The sequence below is a fragment of the Melanerpes formicivorus genome, unplaced genomic scaffold (genome assembly GCF_026170545.1).
Source record: "Melanerpes formicivorus ecotype bairdi unplaced genomic scaffold, bMelFor1.0.p_v2 SCAF_9, whole genome shotgun sequence".
NCBI lineage: Eukaryota > Metazoa > Chordata > Aves > Piciformes > Picidae > Melanerpes > Melanerpes formicivorus.
The window spans coordinates 4,654,330-4,670,371 of record NW_027142361.1 but is presented as its reverse complement, the minus strand read 5'-3'; the positions used below and the strand labels follow the sequence as shown (position 1 = coordinate 4,670,371).

The following is a 16,042-nucleotide window of genomic DNA, read 5'->3' as shown; positions in this document are numbered from 1 at the left end:
GAGACCCCCCAAATGCTGCAGAACACTGCTGTGGCCATCTGCAAGTGGTCACCCAGGGGAGAGTTTTCATCCCAAAATACCTATTCGATCTCCTCCTGGTCATGCAGAAGGCAACTAGATGGTACATGTCAATCCTTGGACATATAACTGAGGTTATTTCCTCCTTTTTCCTTATAAACAGCTTGATGAATTTTTTATTTGGTGCCAGTACAGGACTTGGTACTGAACACTGCTCCTTCTCTCCCCCACCTATCCCCAAGAGCTTATTTGATACACATAAAAGGCTGATTTAAGCCTTGACTGCTCTGAACCCCTTCAGTGTTGCTCACAGCTACAGGAAATTAAAAAGTTAAAACAGCAACAGGAAAAGATAGTGCGAGATGCTGCCTGCTGCATGCATACTATGTAGAACTAGCAAGGGCCTGACTTCTGTGATCCAGAGTTGATTTTCAGTCCTCACAATCCAAAGGCAAGAAGCTAGTTACTGACACCAAAAGATGAGGAAGACAACGCTCATCCTCCTTGTAAGAAGTATCTTTAAATCTTATCTCCTACTAATACTTCGAGTTTGATCTCTCCCCACCACTGCACATCTCCATACCAGGCAGTCCTCCATGCTGCCCAATGGTAGTCATTTTGCCTCAAGAGTGGTTGGTTTCTAGCTAAGGCAAGAGAACCCACCTTCATTAAGCTGTAAAGGGGTAAATGAATCACATAATCTAAAGCAACACCCCCAGCATGAGGTACAGTGGGAATACCTGTCCTGGATCAGTGACAATTTGAATAGTTTGGCTCCTCCAGCCCTTATGCTGATTATGCCCACCATAAATATCCCAGAGAAATGTGCCAGGAACCAACAAAAGATAGAAGGATCACTGTAACTCCTCAATAACATGTCTGTGTGAGAATTTCACCCTATTAAACCTCTTTATTCAAATTGGGTTTGACTGAATACATGTTATCTGTGCAGTCACAAACAGTTTTTAGCTTAGACAACAATCTGTAGCAGATAGCTCCTGGCCTGACTCACAGGGCCATGGGATAATTTGAAAGAAATGATGGGAGGTCCCCAGCCCAACCTTCATCTCAAGCATCCTCTGCTCTGGGGTCAGACCAGGTTGCTTCACCTTTTATCCCTTTGGGTCCTGTAAACCTCCTAGAACAAAGGTGGCACAACCTCCATAGGTCTCTGTTCCACAACTTGGATCATACAAAATGGTGACAAAAATGTTTATTTTCTTTTATGAGCATCTGGATTAAATGACCATGAAAGCAGAAACATAATGAATGTCCCTCTGTGTTCCGACTAGCTGAGATGGGTTAACCTGTGTACCAGAGAGCAGCAAAAAAGCACCAATATTTTCACTTAAGTACCTCCCAGATTACTTATATAGCAATTACACTATGGAAAATTGATTCATTTGCTTGATGCCTCACTCATGGATAAAGTTTACTAAAATCAGATCTCAGATTATGGACTGGAATGAAAGCACCTTTGAAAACCCCCAAACATTATTTCACTCTTAACCACCATGGGGAAAAAAAAAAAGTGTAGGTTCCTGATAATGCAAGAAGAGTTCACAAAAATCATTGTTAGTGATACTTGGATTTCAAAGTTAAAGGTTTCTTGAAATGATCAGAATCTCTTGCCTGTCTGTACTACTCTCTCATTTTTGCAGACTCAAGAGAGCGCTAAAAAGGATAACAACTTACTATGTGTGGCACAACCTAAAACCACCACACAATGAAATCAGGAACAAGCTTGCAATCAATTCCTGTCCTCTTTCCTCCTCCTGCAGGCAGCCTTGGGTGAACTCAACCTCACCTTCATTAGCTGCATCTCCTTCTATCCTTGTCACTAAACTGGAGGAAAAATAGCCACCTCCCCCACTCTCCTCCCTATCCATACATATATCTTTTACTGCTTGAAAACTGTTCTTGCCTCAAGCCATGCAAATCAGAAGATTATCTGTAACTGCATTCCTCAGGTCTGACCAGGAAGAGATAGGGATAATGCAACCCCCTTCCTGGAAATGGGCCATAAACCCCAATCCCTCCCTCACCGGTTTGGAAATCTATCGCAGTTTTCCCCTATACTTCCAACTCTGCCCACAGCACCGTAACACCACAGTGTCCTAGCTAACATCCCATCTAGTGTCAGTTGTTAGGTTTCAGAGGTAACAGTCTAAAAATGAATTGAGCAGTTTTCACTTCAAGGCATAGATTTTGTTAGTTTGAAGACTGAAGAAAAGCAGCAACATTCAGGATCAGATTTAGGTGTCCTTTACCATCCATAGGTCTGGGAACTTGTATTTTCTATTTAATTGAAAAATAAAGGGCTGGGGAAATTCATGGGGCCACCACAGAAGGTCTGGCACCATGTCCTACTGTGTATGTACTTTACCCTGCCTGGTGCTAAGAGGAGAGAGCAGAAGCAAAAGAAGCATAGAAGGACATTAAAAAAAAACATTTTATTGAAAATTAAACTCAAACTTCAAATTAATATTACAATCATGAGAAAATGCCAAACAATTCAATTTACAGTTGCAACATACAATACAAATAGTCCCTTTGAAGTTGAACTGATCCACAATCAGTCTGTGGCATAAAGCAGAGTGTTTGTACAATATGTGCATGAAAAGCAAATCTTGGGTGACAGCATTTGAAAAAATAAAAACAAAAATATTAAAGCTTGTATTTACACAAAATGCTACAAATATTTTGTTCCAGCAGAGATTCAAGACTGGTAAAGCATATTTAGCCAAAAAAAAAAAAAATTAAAAATGGAATGTCACTCAGCTTACCTAAACCAGAAGTTACTGTAAAAGTATGGGTTTGGTTGATATACTTAGAAGTACTGCATTAAAAAAAAAGACAAAGGGTTACCTGTAAACATGAAATTAAACAAACGTTTTAAAAAGTTCTCAGAAAATGTTGAAGTGCATTTTATTTAAAAACAAGAAGAAATTCAGAGGTTCAGAGAATGGGGCTTCTTTGAGCTCATGGCTGATCCAGGTTTTAATTATTGCTTTTTCTCATGCCTTCTTGGCCATGTGCAGCACAGCATAAGACCAAGCTTTGCTTTGCTAAGTGTGAAAATGCAAAATTTTCCCCACTTAAGATAGTACCTGCAAAAACTGTGAAATATTTGCTAATGGGACTGCTGGCAAAAAAAGTTCAATGCTATGAAAGACACAGTATCTGGCCTTTCAAAAGAAACTAATCAACACCACATGAATGATGCTGTGGGTTAAACCATTTGCTTTACTCATCCATCCCAACCTGCTGACCCTGAACCAATTACCCTTAGGAGGAAGTAGAGGACAATTTAATCCTCTGTTTGGCAAAAGGGATATCACGCCTGTTGTGCTGGAAGTAAATCTTTGGTAGTATAAAGAGAGCTAGAAAATAAAATAAAAGGTAATTTTTTCAATCTATGACTGGTGCCAAAGATTACAAGTCAAAGGGAAAGGATGTTATTCCTTTGACAAAACTCATTTCTGTTGATGCTAAGCACCTCAGAAAACATCAAATAATCTGATATGCTTAACTACATATTGCTGGTTGGGGCATTTTTTGGTCTGAAATCCTGACTCAAGAGCATTTCCAAGCAAACTTGAAAGCATTTTCTGAAAGCTTTGATGAGCATCTCTGCCTCAGCCTGATGTACTGAAAGATTTTCAAAAGGCACCAGGAGGGCATAGGAGCATGGGAGTTTGCTGGATGTCCAGGGGCTGGTGCTGCTCTGTCTATTGGTAATTAGAAAATCCACTCCTTCCTATCTCAAGCAGGCTGAGCCAGACACCTGCCCACACAACCAGGGAAGATGAGGGCACAGATCAGGCATGCGCACCTTGACCAGGAGGAGAAAACGTTTTCAATGTCTGTCTCTAATGGCCCATTTGAGAAACCAGGCAGAAACAGAGAGTCCTGTCATTACTGAGCAAACCAAAATTCTGGTCTGTGCTGGATTTATCCAGAACCAAAAAACAAGTGCTTGAATTTAACAAAATCTTTAAAAAAAAACAAAAATCTGGGTTGCTGCCTGCAGCCACACTCAACATTTCAACACAAAAGCACCCTAAAAATTACTTAATATGCATACAGTAAACCTTAAAAAGCCCTTCTCAGCAATAAAAAATAATGTACAAATATAGTACCTTTTATTAAATAGGAAACAGCTTGCACTGGCAGTACATCTTTTTCTCTTGCTTACTAAACAAAAAACACAACTGAAATGTGTAACCAGACACTGGCTTTTTAAGTGCTGCTGAGACTAACAAACATATTTTATAGTTACAAATAAATGGATAGTGGTATGCTTCAAGCTACCACAAACCAACAATAAATAGAATCAATTACAGCTTCCATCTTTGAAGGAAAACTAAGTATTAGAAGAAGAAAAAAAAAAGTGTCTTTCTTATACTTTAAGCATACTTGGTATACAACCTTTAGAAGGCAAAGACTTTATTACTTTTAAGAGCATGTCATCACATGAGTTGGAGGGACGTACCCCACTAATGTCAACTCATGTAACAGCTTTGCTGTTAAGCAGTGGTGATGGTGTTGTCAGGCTCTGTATGGCTATGCTCACCGCTGAGTTATTCCGGTACTCTCTGCTGGAGAGTCTGGCAGCGGACAGGATGGTTAAGGGTTTTGGGTGCAATTTGCTCTCCCTGTATGACACCTGGGAGCCCCAAGGTGGCTTTTAAGGTGACTTTTTATCTTCAACATTTGCAGAGGTAAGTATTGGGGGCCCTTGGGTTTGTCCCTCTAATACAATAGCCACATCGAAGTCAACACAGCACCCTTATGGCTCTAGCATTTAATGCTAATGTGCAGTGATGTGTTACCAAGCAGTTTGTCTCGGGTATTGAACTCTTTGTTCCATCAAGTGGGCTGAAATTACAAAGGGAGGGGAAGAAGTTTCATCAATTCTCCCCCCACTTCTGAGATATTCATTGTTTGTAAAACATGGGCTTTGAAACAATTTTGATTTTTCTTCAGAAAAGAAAACAAATCCTGTCAAAATTCAAATCACATTGTCAAAAGAGAAAGTTTCAAATATGAGTATTTTCAGATTTCTAAATTTTGATAAAACTCTTGGGAGAAAAAGAAATTAGGGGAAGGGTGGAAAATATTTCTTCCCTCGTACCATTTTTTCAGCATCTCCACAACTACTGATTAAAAGGCAAGACTGTGTTGAAGGCAACCAGACAGCTAATAAAAATATTGTAAACACAGTATTTCCTTCATAACTTAGATAAACTACATCCAAAATCATATGGATGCATTTGGGCTGGGTTTGCCATTTTTACATCACATTGTAAACTGGTTCCCAAAAACACTTTTAGAGACTGAAGTCAATATATCATTTCATTAAGAAACATTTAAAGGGTCCAAACATCGTTAAATAATTATAAATATTATTTTTAAAGTTATATGATGATTCATGTTAGCAAACAACCTCAAATTTTACACATAATTTAAGAAAAAAGGAAATAACAGCCAAACACAAATACTATGTATACCACTTTTGCTCTAATAATATATATTGCTATTTTGATATTTTGCATTTTGTTTTTCATTTCTAAAGGTTTTGGTTATTCTTTTTGGTTTTTGGCTAATGAAAGGCAAAATGAATGGATACAAAAGCAAAAAGGAAATCCCAGGGTCGTGCAGTCTAACTTGACGACTCGCTCTCTTTAAGTATCCAAAAACAAACCAAAAAAAGCAATGAATACAGAGAAGTTCCAACCATTATCTGCAGCAAGGCTCATACACTTTTTCAGGACAGCTGTTTTCACCTGAATGTATCGTGGCAAAACAGAAACAACTCAATCTTTGCTTTCTTTTTATGTGCACCAATACAAGCCAGTTGAATTGCACTGTGGGTGTGATGAGGGTCCCATACATTGTATGATTGCAACTGTATCTGGAGTTCATGGCTGGGCAGGGAGTTATTAAAAAAAATAAAGGGGAATGCAGCCCTTGCCTTGCATCACCATGCTTCTGATACCTGGGGAGTCTGTTCTCTCCTCATTGGCAAAAGAACTCACTAGTTATCACAACATTCTAGACACAAAAAAAACACCACAAAAAATAAGAAAGGAAAAACAAGAAAAAAATTGAGTGATTTTTTTGTGTCTGTGCTTTAAAGGTACATTTTAAATATAAAACAAGGCAAAATGGTTTCAAGGAAAAATATAATGTATGTGCTTTGATCCACATAGTCTGAAACACTGTGGTACGTTGGAGACTCTTGTTATTTGTGGCCAATATCATCCCATCTGCAGAGTTACATGTATTGGTAAAATCTCATTAAAAAAAGAAAACCAAAACCAAGACAAACAAAACATGAAACCTAGGCACTTTGTAGTTAGTTGACCATTTGTTTGGTTTGGGGTTTTTTTGGCTTGCAGAGGTCAGGCTGGCTACAGAAAAAATCTCAGTATGGCCTCCAAACAGACTCATCCATTCTGCCACTAGAATTCAAGACAGTTGGAGAGCTGCTGTGGCTGCCATCCACCTCCACACCGTCACTCTGGTTGGGCAAGTTAGGGTTTAACAGCGTGCTGCCATTGGATGTGGTGGTGCATGGAGGAAGCATCCTGGAAGGGGAGCGGTCCCCTCCTGGCACCATGGGGAACTGGTATGATCCCGACGAAGTGCCATAGTAGAGATATGGAGTGCTGCTGGTCTGGAAAGGTCCACTTTGGTTTTGGGAAGAGCCAGGGTAGGGTGGTGGTAGGTAGGTATGGTAGTGAGTGGTTGCGGACATACCCAGTGACATGCCTGAGGTGACTGGTGGTGTATAAGTAAAGGTGGCTGGATAGTGCATTCGTGGGTTGGAGAAGCGGCTCTCAGTGAGGGATGAAATGCTTGTGAACTGCCTGGGATCTGAAAATGGGCCCAGCTCTGAAGCACCTAAAAAATTATAACAGAAGATGGGGGAAGAGATTTCTGTAAATACCATTTTTTGTACCAAGTGATGACAGAATTCTATTTTTCTATGAAACCCCACTTCTTTTGGCCCCCAAGAGAACAGCAGATCACATTAATTAATACATTGCAAGGAAAAGTCATACACCTGTCTTCTACATGCATTGGGCCAAACTCATCCCTGGTCTAACTCCACCAATGCCAATGTAGGGAGCAGCATTGCCAATGTGAAGCATTCAAATATCAAAAGTCAGGCTGGGAAAAAAATAAATTAAAAAAAAAAAACAAAACAAGAAATTGAAAAAAATCAAAAACTTGGGATTTGGAGTTGATTTCTTTTCTGGTTTTTGACCTTTGAGGGTTGTGTCTTAGGTTTTTGTTATAGCCTCTGGAGAAACTCAGGTCTGGTGGCACATGAGAGCTGAGATTCCCATCTCAGCACAGGCCATCAGGATCTGGGGTCTTGAGAAAAGCAGAAATTACCATGCAACTTGTAGTAAAACTACAAGAGTAGGCAACACAAATTTAGTTGCACCACTGACACCAGGAGAGTTACACCAGAGGTGACTATGCCCCACTTATTGCCTCAACCAATTTAAGTGAAGATCTACTCAGCTACTTCCTATAGATGAAAAATATCTGATTTATCTAAAAAATGGACAAGGTCACTGTGCTGATAGCAAAGATGCCAGTTTTCAGTGCTGTTGATGGAAAATTACAAGCCAAACACTCCCTTTTGCCAACCAAAAAAAGTTGTTTTCATATGTAGTCTGAGCAGACTGGTTGCAAAAAAGACCACACAGTCTATGACTACTGTGAACATCTGGATGGTAACACTATGAATTGGAGTCTAACGCAAAACAGGGATGGATAAACTCATTTTGCCTAATTTCTAATTCCACATGAAACACCCAAAGTTTTGGAGCAGAACTGGAAAGTAAGCATTAGTAGCTTGGTGATCTGCTTAGGAGACTGTGGGATGGACAGGAGCAGAAGATGGTGAAAGCACAGGAAGGCTGGGGAAGGACTTCTCAGGATCTCAGGTAGTGATAGGACTAGGGGGAATGGAATGAAGCTGGAGGTGGGGAGATTCAGGCTGGATGTGAGGAGGAGGTTCTTCACCATGAGAGTGGTGAAACCCTGGAATGGGTTGTCCAGGGAGGTGGTTGAGGCCCTGTCCCTGGAGGTGTTTAAGACCAGGCTGGATGAGGCTCTGGCCAGCCTGATCTAGTGTGGGGTGTCCCTGCCCATGGCAGGGGGGTTGGAACTAGATGATCCTTGTGGTCCCTTCCAACCCTGAATGACACTATGACACTATGACGGACAGGAGCAGAAGATGGTGAAAGCTCACATTAAGAGCCAGAAAAGTGGAAAACAAAAAGGGTATGGGAAAAGGGACAAGGAGAAAGACCTTAATGTAGAAGTACAGTGGAGAGACAAATGCATGGGCCAGCATACAACAGGTACAAACAAACATTCTCATAGAGAGATAGCTGGAAAGAGCAAGGTATAAATAAGGGGGGCGAATCATTAAATCAAATTAGCTCTCCCTGTACTTCCCAGGGACACTTGTACAGCTTTACAGATGGGTTCATCTGTCACTGACAGCCTACTAAATCTGATTCACCTAGAAGGAAAATACAATGCCTTCTAGATGCCAAACTGACATGCTAAACACTGAAACACCCTGTGTATCCTCAAAATAAGTTGCAGCAATGCTTTTCCTTGCAGACAGGCTTTGAATTTGACCTACCTATACTGCTGTGCAGGAGAGTCCCTCCAGCCCTTCTGCCTTTACTCCCTACAGCACCCACAACAGTGACTGCTACCATAAGCCCCACAGACTCAACAGATCCTGCTGCCTTGTGTGGCACATTTTGTGATTTAGATCACTATTCTGTCCTGTTCTACCAGCTTGTTTAACCCACACCTTCTATGATATCAAAAAGCAGCATTGGGGGGGGGGGGGGGAACTCAGGCACAGCTTTGGTTCAGGCTGGAGGTTCTGGGCCAGAGCTAGTCAAGCATCCAAATCATGCAGCCTGAAACCTAGGGAGTATAATCTCCTATCTCAAAAGATTTAAACTAGGGCTTTAAACTAGGTCTGAAGGGGGTGGGTGAGGCAATCGGTCCCTCTGCAGAGGTAAGAGTAGGGCGCAAGGTAGGGTTAGTTGAGAAGTCAGGAACCCAGCTGCGATGCGTGTACACCAATGCACGCAGCCTGGGCAACAAGCAAGAGGAGTTGGACGTCCTAATCCATCAGGGCGACTATGATGTAGTCGCCATCTCAGAAACTTGGTGGGACAGCACCCACGATTGGAGTGCTACAATGGGGGGTTACAGGCTCTTTAGGAGGGACAGGCGAGGGAGAAGAGGAGGAGGGGTGGCTCTGTATATTAGAGAGTCAATCTCTGCCACACAACTTGTGGTGGAAGATGAGGTAGTTGAGAGCCTGTGGGTCAAAATCAGAGGACAACCTAACAAGTCTGACATCCTGATTGGAATCTGTTACAGACCACCCAACCAGGATGAGGCGGCTGATGAGTTGTTCTACAAGCAACTGGAGGCTGTCTCAAGATCATCTGATCTTGTCCTTGTTGGTGACTTCAACCTCCCAGATATCTGCTGGGAACTTAATTCAGCAGGGAGGAGGCAGTCCAGAAGATTCCTGGAGCGAATGGAGGACTGCTTCCTGACACAGCTGTTAAGCGAGCCAACCAGGGGACAGGCTCTGCTTGACCTGCTGTTCTGCAATAGGGAAGGGCTGGTGGGAGATGTGATCGTGGGAGGCTGCCTAGGGTGCAGTGACCACGAGATAGTGAAGTTTTCAATATGCAGGGAGATTGGGAGGAGCACCAACAGAACCTCCACCTTGGACTTCCGAAGGGCGAACTTCAGCCTATTTAAAAAACTTGTCTGCAAAGTCCCCTGGGTACCAGCCCTCATGAACCAAGGGGTTCAGGAGGGTTGGACCTACTTCAAACAGGAGCTCTTGAAGGCACAGGAATTGGCGGTTCCCATGTGCCGGAAGGCAAGCCGGCGGGGAAGGCGACCGGCCTGGATGAGCAAGCAGCTCCTGGAGGATTTAAGGGGGAAGAGGAGGCTGTATCACCTTTGGAAGGAGGGGAAGGCTTCTCGAGGTATGTTCAAGGAAGCTGTTAGATTATGTAGGAATAAAATTAGGGAGGCTAAGGCCCAGCTGGAACTGAAGCTGGCCACCTCAGTCAAAGATAATAAAAAGCATTTTTATAAATATATTAACAATAAGAAGAAGGGCAGGAAGAACCTGCACTCCCTAGTGGACCTGGAGGGGAACACAGTTACTGAGGATGAGGATAAAGCTGAGGTCCTGAACACCTTCTTTGCCTCAATTTTTAACAGCAAGGCAGGAGTTCAGGACGAGTGGTCTCTGGAGCTGGGCGTTGGGGTCGGGGAGCAGAGTAATACCCTGGAAATCCATGAGGAGTTAGTTCGGGACCTGCTGAGCCACTTGGATATCCACAAGTCCATGGGACCAGATGGGATCCATCCTAGGGTGCTGAGAGAGCTGGCGGATGTGCTAGCTAGGCCACTCTCCATCATTTTCCTCCAGTCCTGGCTCACTGGTGAGGTCCCAGATGACTGGAAACTGGCCAACGTGGTCCCCATCCACAAGAAGGGTCGGATGGAGGAACCTGGAAACTACAGGCCGGTCAGCCTGACCTCAGTGCCAGGGAAAGTGATGGAGCAGATTATCCTGGCAGCAATAACTGCGCACCTGAAGGATGGCCAAGGGCTCAGGTCCAGCCAACATGGATTCAGGAAGGGCAGATCCTGCCTCTCCAACCTGATCTCTTTCTATGATCAGGTGACCCGCCTGGTGGATGTGGGGAGGCCTGTGGATGTGGTCTACCTAGACTTCAGCAAGGCCTTTGACACCGTCCCCCACAGCAAACTGCTGACTAAGCTGTCAGCCCGTGGCTTGGACCACTACACTCTGTGCTGGGTTAGGAACTGGCTGGAGGGCCGGGCCCAGAGAGTGGTCGTGAACGGTGCTGCATCCAGCTGGAGGCCAGTCACCAGTGGTGTCCCCCAGGAATCAGTGCTGGGCCCTGTCCTCTTCAACATATCCGTTGATGATCTGGATGAAGGGGTAGAGTCAGTCATCAGCAAGTTTGCAGATGACACAAAGTTAGGGGCAGATGTTAGTCAATTAGAGGGTAGAAAGGCTCTGCAGAGGGACCTCAACCGACTGGAAAGATGGGCAGAGTCCAATGGGATGGCTTTCAACAAGTCCAAGTGCCGAGTGCTGCACTTTGGCTACGGCAATCCCATGCAGAGCTATAGGCTGGGGTCGGAGTGGCTGGAGAGCTCCCAAACAGAGAGGGACCTGGGTGTGCTGATCGACAGCCACCTGAATATGAGCCAGCAGTGTGCTCAGGTGGCCAGGAGGGCCAATAGCATTCTGGCCTGCATTAGGAATAGTGTGGCCAGCAGGAGCAGGGAGGTCATTGTGCCCCTGTACTCTGCTCTGGTTAGGCCGCACCTTGAGTACTGTGTCCAGTTCTGGGCTCCTCAGTTTAAGAAGGACATTGAGACACTTGAGCGTGTCCAGAGAAGGGCAACAAGGCTGGTGAGAGGCCTTGAACACAAGCCCTATGAGGAGAGGCTGAGGGAGCTGGGATTGTTTAGCCTGGAGAAGAGGAGGCTCAGGGGTGACCTTATTGCCCTCTACAACTACCTGAAGGGTGGTTGTAGCCAGGAGGGAGTTGGCCTCTTCTCCCAGGCAACCAGCACCAGAACAAGGGGACACAGTCTCAAGCTGCGCCAGGGGAGGTTCAGACTCGAGGTGAGGAGGAAGTTCTTCACCGAGCGAGTCATTCGGCATTGGAATGGGTTGCCCAGGGAGGTGGTTGAGTCATCGACCCTGGAGGCGTTCAAGGGGAGATTGGACGTGGCACTTGGTGCCATGGTCTAGTCATGGGGTCTGTGGTGTCAGGTTGGACTCGATGATCCTCGAGGTCCTTTCCAACCTAAGTGATACTGTGATACTGTGATATTTGTAGAAATCCTTAAATGGGCAGTAAAAGATATTTTTTAACTCTGATGACAATGTGATTACTACTATCTTTATCAGGAACTGAATCATTGACCTACAGGTGAACGGGTCTGTCTCTAACATCAACCCCTCCAACAGCAGTCCCATGGAATGTAATATAACTTGTACCTTTACAGCAAACACTCTACTACTTGATGCAACCTCTTGCATTCCCAACTGCAAACAATAGCCAGGGGTGATACCACCCAGATTCAAAGCTGTAATTTTGGAACACTATCCTTTATATTGTGAACAGGTCTGATACATATCTGGAAATATACGGTTCGAACATAATTTCCCCAGCTGCTCAAAATACTTAGTTTCAATCTGCTACTGCTTATACTTCCCTTTGTTGGTGGTTTGGGTTTTTTTTGGTTTGTGTTTTTTATTTTATTATTCATCTTGGGAGAGTTGCAATAACAATAGAGTTGCTCTTGGTTTACCCGATAGAAGCCGAACAACTTTTATAATCAAAGGTAGATCTGGTGTGAGTGTAAGGGTGTAGAAAAATTTTGGCATTTTATTTCTTTGGAAGCAATTTCTTTTTTCTTAGTAACAAACTATCCATACATTTCTACACATTAAAATGCTGCCAAGAGATCATGTATGTGTCAAATGACGGGGAACGTGCACGCCACATGTAGGCATTTCTAATATGGGGCTACAGACTGTCTTACATACTCTAGTAAATCTACACTTGTTTGTTTTTCCTGTAGCTTGTAAAGCACAGTCCTATTTACCCAAAGGCCAAAAAACCATAATCCTTTATCTCACCCATGGCTGTGTCTGCACAGCTCCTGCACACACTTCTCCAAACTCTTTTGTCCAACACCTTCTGCTGTTTCCATAACTCATGATTTGTTCCCAGACCTCAGTACCTCCATCATGTAAAGGTACTTTGGGAGGTCAGAAGGCTTTGTGCGATGCATGTTTTAAAGCTTCTAAGTGAATCCAGAAATACTTTAACAAGCTGCCTCTAAAACTCAGCTTCTTGCCATCCTCACTGCTATGCAACCTCACTGGTGCATTTTCACTCTACTCCACTGCCTCTTTCTGTGCTACCTCTTACCTTCACAAGGTTGTGTTAAGATTGATTTTGGTTCTAATTTGCAAACACCAGATGCATATCCATTTATGTATGTTCAGCTCTGATGGACTGGGAAAATAAACAGCTCTTCTAGATATGGCACCCACCTTTGTATATCTAGTTGCCCACAAACAGCAATGTTGATTAGCAATTCAGTAACATGACAGTGCAAATAAGTTTTATTCCTCTCCCTAACAAGATTAAAGATTTATGCCAATTTTCCCTCCACCAGTGCAAGAAAATTTGCATCTGTGTATTCCCACCCTCATAATAGCTCATATTAAATGGGTGAAGCACAGACCCTCCACCCTGCATCATCACCACAAGATTGTGAAACCACACTTGTGAAGAGACTTTATTTTGTGCCATCAAAAACAGAAACAAGGCAACAAGCACAGCAAGTAATCTTTCCCTATGCAGTCTGATTAGATTACTGTGCTTAAAAAAACAAACCACCACACACAAACGCCCCAAAACCAGGCATCTAAGTTAAATTATTTCAAGTTTCTATGCTGATTCCTTCCTAATGTACCCTAGCACTCAGGTTTTCTGAGAGCTATACCTTTAGAATAAAAAGGGGTCATGTTAATGCGCCAATATATATGCATACTGCATATATACTGCTCCAGCGTTTCATATTTAGAACAAGAACAATTAAAATTCCATGTGGTTTCACTTATTTTGATGCAGAAGCCTCATTAAAAACCCTAGACTTGGCCATTTGCCAGCAGCTAACTAAAAGGGGTTTGCATCTGTGCTTAAAACCCAGTTTTACCTGTCGTAGAGTTGCAAAGCTGCCATTTACAACTAAATGCATACCACGGTCATTTCTCTTTCATTTTACAGATGACAGCTAATGCTGGTCAACATTCATTTTTCAATTAATAAGCTGAGCTTGTGGTTTGCAGAAAACAAGTTTTACAGCACTTTAGCCAATCATTTCCAATTATTAAAGGTCAATGTATTGTAGATTAACTCCTTGGGGGTTAACTCCAAGCTGATGTCTCCTTTGAAAGGCTATAGTTTAATTTTATAATGTACAAATATTGCAATTTGCTTTATCATTTCATGCTATAAGGTCAAAGAAAAAGGTCCCCTTTGCTTATTGATAGGGAAACTATCACATCAATTCAACCCATAATCACTGGATGCAAGAAGACAGCATAGTGCTGCATTTAAAAGTCACCAAATAGTCTGCATCAAGAAATTCAGCTATATATAGTAAAAGATATTTACCAGTAGCTAAATGATTCACCTGTTTTGGGGAACTTCAGTGTCAAGACATCTGCTGAATTAGATACTAGATTTTGTGGAGTTTTGTTCAATAGTTGCATTCAGGCTGAGCCATAGCACTAATTGATCTATTGAAACGGATTTTCGCTTCCCTAACATCTATGTCTATGAAGTATATGTGCAGCTTGGATTACTTACAGCTGATAATATTGCCTTGATGAAGTATGCCACACACTTCACATAAGACAATTCTCAGTCTCTTACAGCTTTGCCAGACTTTAAATGTTCTGGTTGATATTGTCCATGCTGGGCATCTGTCTCAGGCTAAATTGTGATTTATGCATTTATTTGTTTAATATTTCAGCTGAAACTCTTCTGCTGGGAAAAATATATTGTTCTACTAATCTTAAATTCTGAGGAGCCTTCCTTTGAAAAGTTGTACCAGTTCCCCTCTTTGAAGAAGTGACTTGAACTTTGGAACAGGAGTAGCTTTTGTGTGAGAGACGCGGTCATGAAAATCCAGCCAAATATGGACAAATCACAAGCATTCTGCCTAAAAATGGGCAGAAGAATCTGTGCCCCTACAAAGGCACTTGTCTAGAGACTGCAATGAAATTCAGGGGTTTCAAGTCCCAGCATTTTTTCTGCAAATATTGCTAAAACATAGAGGCATCCCCACCCATCCCCATGGCAGTCTTGATAAAGAATTAGTCCATCAGTGGTTCCATTCACTGGAGCCTGCATAAAAGGAACTAAATACTAGTCCATATGAATGTTTATATGGTACTGAAAAGAAAAGTTTGGGAAGAGTGGATTACTTGGGGGTTTGCCTTTTTTCAAAATCTGAGAAACTAAGAACACAGAGATGAACAAAAGGACATAATTAAGGGTACCATGTGAAGAGTGAGAAAGTTAGGCAATATCAGCATTCCAGTTACTCTTGCATATGCACTACAATACAGCATTCAATTACAGGAGAAGATGCTTATTCCTTTTACACAAACACTCCTGCAGGCAGCACACAAGCTGACTTCCTCTGGAGATGTAACAGAGATGAAAAATAAAGACCATTGTCTATACATTCCACAAATCCACTGCTGCAAGAAATCAGAAGGGGTGAAGCGGCACTGAGCAAACTGGACTTTATATGCAATTCTGCTGTACTACTCTTACGTGACTCACTTAAAATCTCTCCAAATGATATTTTAACAGCTCTTATTCTCTGTCTCCAGCAAAGATACTAGCTTCTGATTTGCACCCGCAATGAATATTCACAGCTGCAGCTGAAGCAAATAGGAACTCGGGTCTGATAAAAATAAGAAAAAAACCCATACTGCAGCTGTGACCTTTTGAGGCTGTCCCCTTAAGAAAGGGAATATGGTGGTAGGATGTTTGTCAGCCTGACCTCAGTGCCAGGCAAGATCATGGAATAGGCCATCCTGAGTGCATTAACACAGCACTTAGAGGATGGCCAAGGGATCAGGCTCAGCCAACATGGATTTAGGAAGGGCAGGTCCTGCCTGACCAACCTGATCTCCTTCTACGAGCAGGTGACCCGCCTGGTAGATGTGGGGAGGTGGGGAGGCCTGTGGATGTAGTTTACCTGGACTTCAGCAAGGCCTTTGACACCGTCCCTGTGGCCGGTTGACGTTGCCCCCTTAAGAAAGGGAATATGGTGGACGGAAGTTGGTAAACGGAAGGAA

General features: G+C 42.9%; 1 protein-coding gene across 5 annotated transcripts in view; it reads right to left on the bottom strand.

Annotated features, from left to right (window-relative positions):
- Window positions 1-16,042, bottom strand: part of RUNX2 (RUNX family transcription factor 2) — a 354,193-nt gene that overhangs the window by 168,553 nt on the left and 169,598 nt on the right. For 2 of the 5 annotated variants that reach the window (XM_068142993.1, XM_068142995.1), the window contains one exon: window positions 2,473-6,927. The exons of the other annotated variants lie outside the window; for them this stretch is intronic. In XM_068142993.1, coding sequence (XP_067999094.1) covers window positions 6,449-6,927 — 479 coding nt within the window. In that variant the 3' untranslated portion in view covers window positions 2,473-6,448. Of the gene's footprint in view, window positions 1-2,472; window positions 6,928-16,042 lie in introns of those variants that run through there. 5 annotated transcript variants of the gene reach the window in all.